The sequence below is a fragment of the Callospermophilus lateralis genome, chromosome 18 (assembly GCF_048772815.1).
Source record: "Callospermophilus lateralis isolate mCalLat2 chromosome 18, mCalLat2.hap1, whole genome shotgun sequence".
NCBI classification, from domain to species: Eukaryota; Metazoa; Chordata; class Mammalia; order Rodentia; family Sciuridae; genus Callospermophilus; species Callospermophilus lateralis.
Genome location: NC_135322.1, coordinates 1,853,590 through 1,868,662, shown reverse-complemented (window position 1 = coordinate 1,868,662; position 15,073 = coordinate 1,853,590). Strand labels below are relative to the sequence as shown.

General features: G+C 55.4%; 1 protein-coding gene across 16 annotated transcripts; it reads left to right on the top strand.

The window, feature by feature from the left end:
- Positions 1-2,896: 2,896 nt before the first annotated feature.
- On the top strand, positions 2,897-14,703 carry Znf444 (zinc finger protein 444). 16 transcript variants are annotated; one of them, XM_076838101.2, is made up of 5 exons: positions 2,897-2,948; positions 6,687-6,743; positions 6,918-7,264; positions 12,488-12,596; positions 13,625-14,703. In XM_076838101.2, the coding sequence occupies exons 3-5, from the start codon at positions 6,947-6,949 to the stop codon at positions 14,206-14,208; spliced, it is 1,011 nt and encodes a 336-aa protein (XP_076694216.1). In that variant the 5' UTR covers positions 2,897-2,948; positions 6,687-6,743; positions 6,918-6,946; the 3' UTR covers positions 14,209-14,703. The 16 variants fall into 16 exon arrangements, with proteins under 16 accessions (XP_076694216.1, XP_076694214.1, XP_076694207.1 ...); XM_076838099.2 differs by having other exon boundaries at positions 6,660-6,743; XM_076838092.2 differs by having other exon boundaries at positions 2,934-2,985.
- The last annotated feature ends 370 nt before the right edge of the window (positions 14,704-15,073 follow it).

Below are 15,073 nucleotides of genomic sequence, written 5' to 3'. Positions count from 1 at the left end.
ACCTGGGCCTCCACCAATAACTGGCAAGGAGGGGAAGGTCCTGATTGGCTTAGGCCAGTAAAGACAGAGCCCTTACTAACCCCCACCCCAACTCTGAGCAGTCCTGTATCTCCATCTCAAAGGAGCACTGGTGAGTGGCCCAGGTCTCACATTTGGGGGGGTGTTAGGTGGAGTTTCAAGCCCAGCTCTCAAATGTTCTTCCCATATATGCCCTCAACTTGGGGGGAGCACAGATTCCGTTTGCCTCTTCCACCCCTTGTCCTCCAAGCCTGCACAGTGTCTCACAGAAGGTGCCCAATCCATGTGAACTGAATGAAGGGGAGACAACATTTTGTGGTGGAATTGGCTGGTTTTGCCACATTCAGGGGGCGGGGAGTGGGCGTTCAATTGCTCTGGCTTGGGTACAGAACTTTAGTGTAGATAAAGCAAGAGTTGAAGGTGTTTTTAGGATCTTTGCTCCACCTGGAAGTCCTAGGTACTCTGCACAAGAACACAACCAAGTGGTAGTTCCTCTAGCCTGCAGGTAGGACATATGGGGCCCACCAGCATGCACCAGAACCCCAACCCCCAGGCTCCTGAAAACAAGCCACCAGGCCCACCAGCAGCTTTTGATTCAGTAAACCAGAGGTAGGGGCCAAAAATTTGCATCCCAGGTGTTGCTGTGCAGCTGGCTTGGGGACTGGTCTTGGAAAACCTGTGTTAGAGGAACACAAAGTGGCCAGTGTGCTGACGCACAGTGCACAATGAGGAGGTGGGAAGGGGTGCTGGGCTGAAGGCCTCTGTGACCCGACCCACACATACCCGGCCAGGCTGGAGGTGGTGGCTGAACCGTCCCTCCCAATCCACTTGCCAAGCCTGTGCCCTGTGCCCTGGCTCAGGCCTGCAGCTTCTGAGGAGTGCCTGACCCTGTGTGGACAGAGGACGCTGGATCTGAGGGCTCAGATCACGTGGGGAACTGTGCATACCAGGGTCAAAGGTGCACCCTGAAGGGCTGCAAACAAGGCAGAGCCCCACCCCCATAGGAGTGGAAACAAAAAACGAAAACAGAGCCCTTGATGAGTGGATAAACAAAATGTTATATGTCTATATGATGGAATGCTATTTAGTCTTGAAAAGGAAGGAAATCCTGACACATGCTACATAAACTAACCTGGAGGACACTGTGCTCAGTGAAATAAGCCAGCCACAAAAGTACCAAAAGTTTATGATTTCACTTATATAAGGTACCTAGAATAGTCAGATCCACAGAGACAGAGTAGGATGGTGGGGCTTAAGCAAGTGCTCAGCAGTAGACCACTTGCCTAGGCATACATGAGTTCCTGAATTCCAACCTCAACACAACCAATATGATGATGATGATGTTAGGGGCTGGGGGTGTACTCAGTAGCAGAGCACTTACCTCCCATGTGTGAGGCCCTGGGCTCAATTCCCAGTACAACAATAACAAAAATGGATGGTGGTTGCAGAGGCTGGGGAGAGTGAATAGAAAGTTATTGTTTAATGGATGCAGATTCAATTTTGCAAAATAAAAAAGTTCTGGAGGTGGATGGTTTTGTATAACAATCTAAATGTACTTAAATGCCACCAAAAGGTACAATCAAAAAATGGGTCAATAAAGCAAGTTTCATGCTATGTATATTTTACCATTAAAAAAAAAAAGAAAAAAAAATCCCTCTGGCTGTGATCTGCAGAAGGAACTGGGTGCAGGAGGCCAGAGAGCAAGCAGGTCAATGTTCAGAGGGGGCAAAGCAACTTGGACCAGGTTAGCAGTGGACGGGAGAGCTGTGGACAGCTCTGACTAAATAGCATTTCAAGACTAAATAGCATTCCATCATAGTCCTGACTATTCTGAAGGCAGAGTCAACAGGACCTGCTGTTAGAATAGATGTGTATGGGCGACTGGCATGGAAAAAGAGACTCAAGGACCACCCTTCGCTTGTGTAGGAATGGTGGAAGAGGAGACTCAAGGTCCACCCTGCCATTTTTTGGCCTGAACGTTTGGATGAATAATGGACACGTTTAAGATGGTGTAGCAGAAAGAAACCAGTTTCTTCTCGGGAAAGGTAAGTAGTGAAACATTCTCGACTGCCCATTTTATGTCAGAGATGCCTTTTAAGAAATCCTGGCTGGCAGAGAGGGAGAGTCTGGGATGGGCGGGGCCTAGGAATCCAAGTGGCGATGTGAAATAGGCCATTAGATAACACAGGAAAACGAGACCGGGGTTCTAGGAGCAGAAGAGGCTTGGGTGACAACAACACGTTAGGCAGGCAGAGGGGGGCCTACAGGTGGGGCAGGGCAGTAGGCCACGGTGGGTAGGCCGGGGGTAAGGTCCTCTGCCCGCCAGTTAACCGCCGTGACACCTGTGCATCCACGAATTCGGTGAGCACAGTAACCAGCTGCCTTCTGACGGATGCTTGCTAGGTACCTGCCTCCCTGTCCCTGCAGGGGTCTTCAGAGGTCCTAGAGGTGCGGGGCTTCTCGCAACCTGCGGCCGAGGCGGCGGCTGCGGCAGGACGGAGAGCCCGGGCCGGACTCGCCTCCTGCCCGCCGAGGCTCCTGGGTCCCGGAGGCGCTTCACCGGAGTGAGGACAAGTGCCAGCCTCCCGGGTCTCCGCGACGCCGCCGCCATGGCTCCGCCTCTTCTTTGGAGGCTGGCGCGCTGGCTAATAGGAAGCCCCCGCATGAATTCGGGGAAACGTAGTCCGAAGACCGCAGCACTCAGTTTGCGTTCGCGGTAGTCTATTGGGCGCAGGCCGCGCTCCGATGCATCTTGGGAAATGTAGTTCTAGCGCTGGTGGAGACGCGGGGGCGCAGCGAGGACCAATGGGCAGCCGCCTTTGGCGCGATGCCCCCTGGGAAGCGTAGTCCCAGAGCGGCCCTGGAGGAGGGGAGTTGTTGGGCGGAACGGGCAACTCGGGGTGTGGGTGTTGAGGGGAAGGGGGAGCCGGGTGAGTTGGCGCAAAGCCTGCCGGGGCATGGAGTCCGGTGAGCTCTGTGCGCATGTGCGGGAAGGTGAGGGGCTTGGGGGGCCTCGCCGGGAGTGAGGTGAGCGAGGGGAGAGGAGGAGGGCTGGGGGCGGCGGGCCGAGGACGAGGCGCTTCTGGGGCGCGGCCCGGGGCGGGAGCGGGCGGCGGCGGGGGAGTCGGGGGCGGAGGGCTGTCCGGGGTAGGCCGTGGGGAGGGAGGCGGCCGAACGCGACCCCACGAGGGAGCCGCCCCTTCGGGAAGGTGCGCGCGCGAGGTTCGGGGAGGGACCCGAGGCGGGTGGCGAGCGGCGGCCTGGCGTGCGCGCTGTTTGCCGCGTACCTGCGCCCCACGGCGCTGGGATTCCCGGGGGTGAGGATCGCGGCCCTGTTCCTTTATTTCTGGGTCAAGGGCGCCTGCCTCAGTAGCGTGCTGCAAGGGAACAGAATTCATCCTGTGGGCTTGGAGGTGGCCGGCCGTCTGGAGGGGCCGCCCGGTTAGGGTGGGGCCACTCCTAAATCCTGTTTTGATGCCTATTGCAGTTTATAAATGTGTTTCAGTCTGTGTGCTTGTTTCCCGTAGCATCTCGCAAGGGACTTTGGACTATCATAAGACTAAATGCTAACTTGAGCACCTAGGCATCTTGCAAGGTGCTCTTCTCCGCATTTTTATTTTCCTTATATTATTTCCCACTGTGGCTCTTGGGCTAGTTTTATTATTTTTGTCCCTATTTTACAGCCAAGGAAATGGAGATTCTGTGTGTAAAACGTGTCCTTGTACTTTGTCCAAGGACGCTGGACGGTAGGTGGCAGAGCCGGAATTTGCTTCAGATTCTTTTGCTCTGAGTAAATATTTGGCCTGTGGGTGAGTGGCTTCTTAGCCAGGCTTGGTTTTGTCGCACCAGGAACAGCCAACTATAACTGGAGATGTTTGAGGTTGTCACACCTAGAAAGTGCTACTAGCATGTAATGGAACAAGGCCAAGGATACTGCTAAACATCTGCACTGCACAGGACAGCCTCCTGTGACACAGAATTGTCCAGTCCAAGATGCCATTAATGCTGAGGTTGTGAGTCTCAGGGGCCAGCAGGCCTTTATGGGACATTTGATCTATGCTGTACTGTGTCTAATCCATGCTTCTACTTGAGGAGCAGGGGCTACTATTGGTCCTGTATTAATTAAAGGTGGAGCTGATAAGCTTAGAGAAGGCAAGTCACATGACCAAGTTCATGATGATGAGTGGCAGAGCTAGAAGTCCAGTGAGCCAGCTATGCTCCAGCTATGCCTGGCTCTTAACCATGACATGAGTCCAGCCTGTGTGGATGCTGCACCATGATGCTGGGTATGACTGGCGTGAGCCCTGAAGTCAGATCTGGGTTCAGTTCCATCACTCCTTTGGTGTACATTTCTCTGTACAGTGGGATCCTAGCTCAGGGCTGTTGGGAGGTGTTGCAGTGTAAGGCAGATGACATTCCTTAGACATCCAGGGTACGTGGCTCTGAACCCTGTGACACAACCAGCCTGCCAGACAACAGGGTTATAGCTGCCTTCATGCAGATGGCAGAGAGTACTCCTTGAGGGACAGGTTGACCTACAGGGTGAATAATCATACTCATTATTCAGTACGTATTCCTGAACTGGATGACTTCAGGTCCTAGCAAAAAGTCCTCCCTGCCCCAAGCAGCTTACTCTTTGCAACCCAGGCTTATAAATCAGGTCAGCCAGATGCCTGGACCTCACTCCCATTGGCTCAGAGTCCTCTCCAGTGCACAAGGGTCTTTCCATGGCAGAACAGGTTTCTGTGGGGCTTTTGAGGCTTGGCACTGGCCCTGGTTTTCTGGATGCCTTCCTTGTTGGCTTCCAAGCCCATCAGAACTTGAATTGATGGGTGGGTGGGAGGGGATGCTGCAGCCTAGATTTGAGCCCTGCAGAAGTGGGGTGAATTCAGGTTCTTCCACTTACTAGCTGGTGTTTCAGCAAGCTACCTGTACTTTCTCATCTGCATGAAGGGGTGATGACACCAGCCCCGTGGGATTGATCATCCTATAAAATTTCTGAGTGCCCAACAGAATGCTGGACCTGGAATATATGGTGTCTTGCCTTCTTGGAGCTTAAACTCTAGTGAAGGAAGATGGAACAGCAATATGGTTAATGCCACATCTTATTAAATGCTAAAAGAAAACTAGTAATAGGGAGGCATGGAGAAATGCACATGGATGCCACAGTAGGGTGCATTTTCTGGGAGTATCTCCAGAGGGGCATCGAGGCCCCAGTGAAGAGAAGGTATCAGCTGAGCGTGACCAGGGGCAGAAGAGCCATCCAGGGAGGAGACAGCAGGTGCATGGCAGAGAGGAGGAGCCAGGCATAGGCCCTGGAGTGGGAGCTACCTTGAGTGGGCATAGGAGGGAGCCTATGTGGCTGGAGTATAGAGAACAGGGAAGGAGTGCTGCACCAGAGGAGGGAGGCCTCTGCCAGATGGTTCATGCCCAACGTGGAGCCAGCACACAGCAGATGAACTCTTCATCTCATGATCACGGATCAGTTAGCAACTCTCAGCTGTGAACCACAGAGGGCCTGGCCTATCAGGGTGTCCTGGCTTCAGTGTAACATGAAGCCGGAAGCAGATCACTTTCCTAGTGTCATGAAAACAGTACTGAACCATAGTACCCCTGGAAGGCTCTCAGAGGTCTCCAGACAACCCAGGACCATGACTCCTGTCCAGAGTTTCTCATCCTTGGCACTGCTGACTTGTGAGGGCAGATGGTTTTGACTGGAGGCTTGTCCTGTGCACTGTAGGATGCTGACCAGTATCTCTGGCCAGGGCCCACTGAGGCCAGCAGTGCGGGGCTCTCTCTGTGCACTGACAGACCTGTTTGCAGACCTTGCTAAGCGTCCCTTCTGGTAGCATCACCCATTCTGCAGCCATAGCCTTGTCCACCTCTGCCTTCAGGAATGAGAGGGGTCAGTGCTCCTCAAGGAAAGACACGAGTTCCCTTCCCCTGCCCACCACAAGACGCAGGGCAGCCTCTGCAGCCGGACATGGCCTGAGCAGCCCTGGTGCTTACCTCCCCTTAGACTCCAGCCTTAGAAGTAAGCATCTGTGTGTTGTCCAGGCCACCCAGTCTGGTCCTTTTTTTAAAAAACATATTTTTAGTTGTCCATAGACTTCATTTATTTGTTTATATGCAGTGCTGTTTATGTGCAGTTCCTCATGCATGTCAGCCACAACTCCAGCCCCCTGTGATGCTTTTTTACAGCTTCCTGAACTGAATCTGTTTATGGTGCTGGAGGCTGGAGGCTGAGATCAGAGTGCAGCTGGGGGTGGGGGGCAGGTGAGGCCTCTTGTTGCAGAGGCCACCTCACTGTCCTTGCATGGCAGAGAGGAACCAGTCTCTTACAAGGTCATAGTCCTATCCTACTGCTCCCCTTATCTCACTTAACCTGCTCCCTCCCAAAAGCTGGAGGAGACACAGACACAGTGGGTAGTCCTAGGGCTGAAGATCAGCCCCCGGCTATTTAGGAGGAAGAGGGTGGGTGGTGCTTGCTCTTGAGGCCTCCTTATAAGCCCTGTACATGTTTTTAATCGTCACCTTGAAGCTGTTGAGAAGCTTGGAGGAGACTGAGGTACAGCAGTACCCAGGGCTGCCCCCAGGGAGGGCCAGGGCCAGGGCCAGGATTTGAGTTCATCTGTTTCCAGGAGGAGTCACAATCACCCTTTCTTCAGCACAGCACCTCACAGGGACCTCGATTGACCTGTCCTACCCGTGGCCAGGAGAGACAGGCAAGTACTGCATCTGACAAGGGAGGAAACTGAGGTCAGAGAGGGCAGTGGAGCCAGGATGCTGCCCAGCTTCAGACCTGTCTGGGCCCTGCGGTCCCCTTGGGCACAGGGGAAGGTAGTGGTCTCTAGGGGGATGGAGCTGAGTCCTCACTTTCAAAATTTCCCTCCCCACAGGTGCTGCCACCCCCAACCCAGAAGGCCCCATGGAGGTCCCTGTGCCCCAGCACCTGCCAGTGAAGCAGGAGGGCGGGGTGGCCGAGGCCCTGACCCTGGACTCCCCGTGGCATCGCTTCCGCCACTTCCACCTGGGCGATGCGCCAGGGCCACGAGAGGCACTGGGGCTGCTCCGTGCCCTGTGCCGGGACTGGCTGCAGCCAGAGGTGCACACCAAGGAGCAGATGCTGGAGCTGCTGGTGCTAGAGCAGTTCCTGAGTGCCCTACCCGCGGACACCCAGGCCTGGGTGTGCAGTCGAAGGCCCCAGAGCGGGGAGGAGGCCGTGGCCCTGCTGGAGGAGCTCTGGGTGAGCTGGCAGGGGGCGGGGCTGCGCAAGAGGTTCCCTGGCCACCAGCTCCTCAGGGCCTGGGAGGACTTCCTTAACAGCACACTCTGCACTACAGAGGATGCCAGCCCTCAGTGCATGGGGGACACTACACACACTCAGAACACACAACCAGGGTGCATCCCAAGTGCAGATGCTGCAAAGCAGACACGGGGTGAAGTTCAGAGAACATCTGGCAGGAAGAGGGCACAGGAGCCACTCTCCTTTCAACACCTGCTGCCCGGTAGGACCCAAGCCCTCAGTTACTGTGGTGCTTGCTGGAAGGACTCTCAGGGCTCCTGAGAGCTGCTGTGTGTAGGGAGACATGCTGTTCTGGAAGGGTCTTACACATCCTCTCTGTCCACCCATGGGGTCCTGTACAGGGCTGCCTGCCCTGTGGCAGTGCATGGCAGCGCACACAGCACCATCACCCAGGGGCCTGGCCAAGCTGGTGTTTGCTGGGGCCTGTCTCCGCCCTGCCTGGAAGTCAGCTGCCGCTGTGTGGCTCCAGGTCCCACTCTAAATCCCTTGTTGTGTTCTGGCTGGCCCAGGCCTTGAGGGCTCAGGGATGACTTCCCAGAGGCCAAGGCCAAGGACCAGCCTGCTCTTGGGGCAAGCTTAAATTCCTTACAGGGATTTGCAGACATAACCCCTTTTTCTAGAAGTCTTGTTGGTGCACAGCCATGGCTGCTTACTTCTGTGTGGTCTGGAGCCACAGCGACAGAACTGGCCTTCTAGCCTTTCACAGCACTGGGCCAAGCCTGGTGGCCCGCCAGGCCAAAAACCTTGACCATCTAGGCCTTTGCAGAGGAAGCTTATCTACCCTGGTTTAGAGCCATGCTGTCCTGGGGAGATAGAATGTGAGCCACACGTCTTCCCAAGTGTTCTAGCAGCCACATTAAAAGAGGAAAAAGGAGACAGGCAAGTTTGGTTTCAATAGCCAGGGTCTAAGGCATTTTCCTTTCAGCATGTGGCCTCAGCCACCACGTGGGGCTGGTCAGAGGAGAAGCTGGAGCAGATAGGCCTGCTTGTAGGTGAGGTGCAGTCAAGGGGAGCAGCAGTGGGGTGAGGCGTTGGGAGGAACAGTGACAGTTCATCCTCAGGGGACTGGAGCATAGCAGAGGGAAGGGCAGCATCTCCAAGTCTCTGAGCAAAATTTGGGTGCAGGGGAGTTGGACGTCCTCTTGCTCTTCCAAGTGACCTCCACCTCCCACTCCAGCCACCGCCTCTGGCTCCCTTCTCTAGCCTGGCCTTTCAGGCTCTCTTCTCTTCCTCTGGGCCACACTTACCTCTTCCACCCTGTGGCCACCCCATGCTCACCCACTGGCTGCTCAGGCCTTCTCCTTACCCTTTCTGGGTCACCATGTTCTGGATTGGGTGCTATAACAGACCACCAGTGGCATGTGGCTTACACACAGCTCCTGGGCCTGGCTTCCTCCCTTTGCAGCCTCTGGGAGCTGGGAAAGCCACCAGTATGTATTTGGCCCTGGAGACTCCAGAAGGAAGGCGTCCCTGCCAGCACCTTGATTTTAGCCCAGAGACCCATTCTGAACTTCTGGCTCCAAAACTGCAAAATGATAGATCTGAGTTGATGCACTGATGCATTTGACGTGTGACATTTCATAACCACCACAATCAGACTATCCCAGCACCCCAAAGAACTTCCTTTGGCTAGCTCTGCTGTCTCCGCACTCCCCTCACCCCTGCGTCAGCCCAGCAGAGAAGCATCTGCTCAGAGTTAAGGGAATCCTGGGGTGCACAGCCTTCCAGGCGGCTTCCCACTCTGCAGAGTGTCTTTAAGGCCACCCTGGCATGCTGTGACCTGGACCATGCTTAGATGTGTCTCCACTTCTCCACTCAAGCAGGTGGGTTTCCAGTTTCCCATTGTCTTTGGGAATCAGCTGCTGTGACCTCCAGTGTAGGTTTCTGTTGGAGGTGCTTTCTGGTTTTCATGTATCCATTTGGGCCCTGTAACCAAGTGTCGAGGCCAGGCAGCTCATAAACCGCAGAAAGCCATCACAGTTCTGGATGCAGAAGGCTGAGGTCAAAGACAATGGTGGGTTTGGTGAAGGCCCCTTTCCTGGTTCCTGATGGCACCTTTTCTCTGCATCCTCCAAAGGCAGGAGGGGCCAGGAGACTCTGGCCTCTTCTGTTCACTCCGGAGAGCTACCCTCACAACCTTGTATTTTGCTGGCACTACCTCCTGGGGGTGAGGCTCCCAGCTGGGGAGTTGGGGCAAGGCGCTCAGCCCACAGCAGAGTCCTTTGCTGGCTTCTGAACTGGCCGTTTGTTTTCTTGCTGGTGAGTCTTGAGCATTGTTGATATATTATGGATATAAGTCCTTTGTCGGTATTAGAATTTCGCATTTTTAAAAAAGCTCCTCACGATTTGTTTACCACTGGGGTTGGCAACCACTGGCAAGAGAACATCTCCAAGGGCCCTGGAGATGTTCCCGCCTGGTGGTAGCCTCAAGACTGCAGGTGAATAGCTCTCTCTCTAAGCCGTGACTTAGTCTACAGCAAGGTGGGAGTGCATGCCCACCTTGTGGGGGGAGTGAACAAACTCAGAACAACCCTGCACAGAAACACCCCTTGGTGGCCAGTTGCTGTAACTGCTTTTGGCTCATTCAATTGCCTCCTTGGGCATTAAAATTCCTTTTAGGTAAGATGGTAAAGTCATGGTAGTTACTGTTGCTTTTAATTTGCTTTTGTGTATCTAGCAGAAAAATCCCTCCCATTTGGGGAAGGGAGGGAGTATGCTGGGGGAATCTAAGTGTGGGAACCGGTAGCCTTCCCTGGCCCCAGGGGCTTTGCTTAGCCTTGCAGGTTCTAGAGGATGGAGGGAGCCCCTCACTAAGAGGCTGGCCTTGGTGAATTTGCTAATTTGTGTGTGTGTTGCTGGGGCTGGAACCCAGGACCTCACCCATGTTACTGCAAGTGCTCTATCACTGAACTGTACCCTAGTGCGTTACTTTTTTCTTTCTTTTTTTAATGGTACTGGGGATGGAACTCAGGCACTTTACCACTGAGCCACATCCCCAGACCCTTTAATTTTGTTTTTTTGATGGCGTGTTCAGCCCTAGCCAGATTGTAGATTCAGCCCTCATCTTGTTCACTGATGTGTCCCTGGCACATAGTAGTTACTAAGAAAATGCTTGCTTTGGGGGAATGAATAATCTTTGCGCTTCCTGGAAGTACACAGTTTGACATGGGGAAGCCCCAGCATAATCTGCTTTCCCCACTTCTGTTGAGAGAGAATCTGATCTGCCCAGAGAGCTCAGATGACTTGTTTGTAGTCACCCAGCAGCTGGTCTCAGCACACAATAGCTAAAGAGGATTATTTTGAGACACGGGGGCAGGGCACTAGCCAGCCTACCCAACCCAGAGGAAGACTGGTGGGTGGCCAGGAAGCAGGGGGTTGGGGGAGGGGCCTCAGGCAGAGCCCTGGAGCACTACAGAAACCCAGGAGAGGAAAGGAAAGGAGGGGATCCTGGGCTCCCAGCCAGAAGCCCAGGAGAGCAATACAGGTCCACAGGTCAGGCAGGAGGTAGTGAGAAGCAAAGGTGTGTGACCAGAAAGCCCCAGACTTGTACTTGGGAAGAATAAAGTTATAACAGACCATCAGCAAGTTGGTGAGGAACAGAGCAGGGGTGAGAACAGCTCACCCTTGGAGAGAACAGCTCTATGCACCCAGAGGAAGTACTCAATTTCTGGGAAATACAAATCACCAAGATGTGCTCATGAGGAAGCAGCACATCTGCAGTCCAGAAGCCAGAGGAGGTGAGTCAGATATTTATCAAAGGCCTCCACAAAGGGTGTCAAGCCAGCTTCCCCTCTGGTGGTGCGCTCCTGTAATCCCAGTGTCTTGAGAGGCTAAGTCGGGAGGATCTCAAGTTCGAGGCCAGCCTTGAGAACTTAGTGAGACCCTGTCTCAAAAAATAAAATGTGCCAGAGATGTAACTCAGTGGTTTAATCCCCAGTACAAAAAAAAAAAAGCATCAAGCCCCAGCAGTTCTGTGCTGCCAGCCCTTCAAGGAATGGCTCATCTTGTCTTTTATAAACTATTTGAGAACACAGAGAAGGTGGGACCGCACCCAGCCCATTGTGCAGGGCTGCCAAACGTCCCCCGAACTGGCCTAGCCATACAAGGACAGCCCAAGGAAAGCAAGGTGTAGGCCCATCTTAAGGAAAAAAGACACAAGAATCCCAAATAGGATGTGAGCCAGTACCTGGTGAACTGGCATGTTGAAGTCAAGCCGGGTTTAATCAGACGCACAGATATTCATCCTGAGGAAATCTCCATAAAGCTCAGACTTTGTGACCTGAATCTAGGGTTCAAGGATGGGCCAGAGCAGGGTGGAGCTAGAGCGTGTGGCAAAGGCAGAGCCATCTCCAAGGGATGGTCTGCAGCCCATAACCACTGGAGCTGCTTGAGTGGTCAGGAGTCAGTCCCCCATCTCCCAACACCAGACATTTCTAGGAAAGGCTGGAGTCCTCCCAGAGTGGAGCCATCAACATGGCCAGTGTCCCCAGGGACTGGTGATTCAGGTGGGAACGGCTCATGTTCCAAGCAGAGTTCAAGGGAAGGGGTGTGGTGGGTGTGGTCCTGGGCCAACTCCATCAGCCCAGAAGAACTGCAGTCATCTGGGCAAGGGTTTGGGAATGGCAACCATGGTGCAAAGAACCCCAAAACAGACAATCCAAAGCTTTTCTTTGGCCTTTGGGCTCTTGGCTGGTACCATCTACTCAGGAGCTATCCACCATTTGTGCTGAGAGAAGCCCTGGTTCTGAACTCACTTCATTTTTTTTTCCTGAGTTTAAAAGTAGCTTATAGGTTCTGCAGTTTATCCAAAGGACAGCAAGAAGCCACAGTGAGATTTATAACAGGTGTGTGAATTAGTTATCTGGTGCTATGGAAAAAATCACCCCAAGTTTAGGGGCTTAAAGAAACACTGAAGCCCAGTTTGTGTGGGTCATCAATGTGAGAGAGGCCGGGCAGGTGGCCTGGCTAAGGGTTGACAGGGCAGAGGACACACCTCCCAGACAGCTCCCTGACACTGGTTTCCAGAGGCCAGGGGAGCTTCTGCTGCACAGCTTTGGGTTTGCCTGGAGCAAACCAGTCCGATGACTGGTTGAAGTGGGTGAGGGAAGGGAGGTGCAGGCTGCGACCCGGTCTCAATTTGGAATGTGGTATCTCTCGTTTCAGGGACCAGCCACCTCCCCAAATCATTCAACAGCAGTGAGGGTATCTCAGGACACGGCAGAAGGCTCCGGGGTCAGTGTCGGAAAGGAAGATAGAGGGATGGTGCCTTTAGGTGAGCAGTGGCTCTTCCCTACGTTCTCCTGGTCCCCAGCACTAGGGGTCCCTTCTCTCCCTTGGCCCCTACTGTCATCCACTTGTTCAGTGAAGGGCCGTGGCACCAGAACCAGAGATGACTCTGGCATGTCTCTGCCCTTGGGGAGCTGGCGGTAGATGGCGTCAGACTTAGGAGGGCAGGCCACAGGAGCAGTCGGTGAGAAGCACCGGCTGCAGTGAGTGCTGCCTCTGTCCAAAGCCCTCAGCAGCCCCTGGAGAGAAGGTCTTGCTCTCTCTGTTTTGTGGCTACTGATAGTGGGGCACCAGGTGCTAGAGAGGGCTGTCTGGAGAGCAGTGCTGGCAGCTCATTCCGGAGCCTGTGCACCCAGCCCTCAGCAGGTCCCCTTCAGTGGAGCCCGCCCCATCTCCCACAGTCACTGTATCAGGGTGTGGCGCTCTGGGCCTACTGCCTTGGATGGGAGTGCAGTCTTTAGGGCAAGGAGGGCTCACCATTGTGCAGCCCTTTTGGAGAAGGGACCGCCAAAGACGTCCACCTGAGGAAAAGAGACTGGTGGTCTGGGCGGAACCAGTGCTGGAGACCAGGTGGGAGGGTCAAGCTGAGCTCACAACATAAAACAGATGGGGAACCTGGAGGAAGGCATAGGCGCTCATCTGACGTCTAGCTTAGTTCCCAGTCACCCCAACACCTCCCATCCTATCTCCACCCAGCCAGACGGCCACTGGCGTGTCTTCGTGGTACCTTCCTGCCGCTGCTGCGGCTTCATCGTGTGGCCACCCCCGCGGCGGCATATCCCTCTGTATGCTTGTTCCTCCCTCCCCCACCTGTCATTCCACCGGTGTTCGTCCTGTCACCCCTTCCCACCCACACGCCCGTGTCCCCCACGCAGTCCATCTGTCCACTGAGTATTTACCTAGGCCTGGCGGCGCCAGCCTTTGTCCAGACCCGCAGACACTGGTACTAAGTCTGCCTGCCCCGCCCGCCCGGATCGCAGCCCACTGCGGGCCCCTGACCCTGCGCCTTTCCAGCAGGAGATGCAGTGCCTGGGACTGAGGTGCCGCCAGCAGCAGGGGACACCCGGGCCGTGCGCCCCTACAAGCAGGAGCCGGGCAGCCCACCGCCAGCACCTCCAGCGCCCGGCCTACCTGTCTTCTTGGCAGCCCCAGGCGCCGCGTCCTGCCCGGAGTGCGGCAAGACGCCCCTGAAGCCGGCCCACCTGCAGCGCCACCGGCAGAGCCACTCCAGTGAGAAGCCGCACGCCTGTCCCGAGTGCGGCAAGGCCTTCCGGCGCAAGGAGCACCTACGGCGACATCGCGGCACGCACCCTGGCGGCCCGGGCCCGGCCCTGCGCCCACTACCCGCGCGAGAGAAGCCACACGCATGCTGCGAGTGCGGCAAGACCTTCTACTGGCGTGAGCACCTCGTGCGCCACCGCAAGACGCACTCGGGCGCGCGGCCCTTTGCCTGCTGGGAGTGTGGCAAGGGCTTCGGGCGCCGGGAGCACGTATTGCGCCACCAGCGCATCCACGGCCGAGCGGCAGCTAGCGCACAGGGGACCGCCACGCCGGTCCCTGAGGGCAGCGGCTCATTCCCACCCTGGCCCCTTGGGTAGCTCACCGCCCTCACACTGCCCGCGGCCCGCCTTTCCCTTCCCACTCTTTCTTTCCAGTTGAGCCTCACTGTTGCCTCCTTTCCTCCTTTGGCGAGCCCTCAGCCTCTCCTACCCCTGTGTAAAGGGGCTCCCTTCTTCTCTCGTAGCCCTCCTCTGTTTCCTCCTTCCTCCCACCTGCCACCCTTTCCCTGCGGCGAGCAGAGTCAGGACCCCAGTCACTAGAGAAGAGCCTGGGCAAGGAGTAGTGGCGGGGCTCCTGGGGTGAAGGAGACCCTGAGGAAAGGGCTGGGTCTTGTCCCCAGGCCAGATGGAGGCAGGAAAGGGAGGGGCAAAGGTTCTGACCGGCTAGACCCAGCAGCCAGGTGGGGCACCTTGGTCTGGTGCACCTCTCTGTGACCCAGAGACACAGGTGAATGGGTGCCTGCTCCTGGGAAGGTGGTCAGGGACCACAGTTCACCAGCATCGGAGACTATTAATAAAGTCGCTGACTCAGTGTGTGGCCTGCTGTCCCAGGCTGTCACTATGCCTACAGCCCTCCAGGACTGAACCTTTGGGCCCACCTCAGACCCTCCTGAAGTCTGGGCTCAGCTCTGGGAGCAGGGGTGGGGCTGCCCCATGCTTATCCTACAAAGACAGGCAGGAGGTTCAGAGAAGGGGCCCTGTCCCTCTCCAGCTCAGTTCTGGACCCCACACTTCCTGGCTGTGCAGCTTCAGGCAAGACGTGTCCCTTTGAGCAGCAGCTTCCAATCTGATATAATATCCACAGTGGTGCCTTGCTGAGGCTGCTGCTTTAACCATGCCATCCTGGGACATTCAGGGACCCCCAGGTATCAGTATTAGTAGGTGTCTTGTGCAGCCCGTTTGG

Coding starts and splice junctions, on each gene's coding strand:
- Znf444 (XM_076838087.2), top strand. CDS start 2,976: ATGGAGTCCGGTGAGCTCTGTGCGCATGTGCGGGAAG. Junction 3,013..6,659: donor CTGTGCGCATGTGCGGGAAG/GTGAGGGGCTTG, acceptor ATCTGTTTCCAG/GAGGAGTCACAATCACCCTT. Junction 6,744..6,917: donor CCCGTGGCCAGGAGAGACAG/GCAAGTACTGCA, acceptor CCCTCCCCACAG/GTGCTGCCACCCCCAACCCA.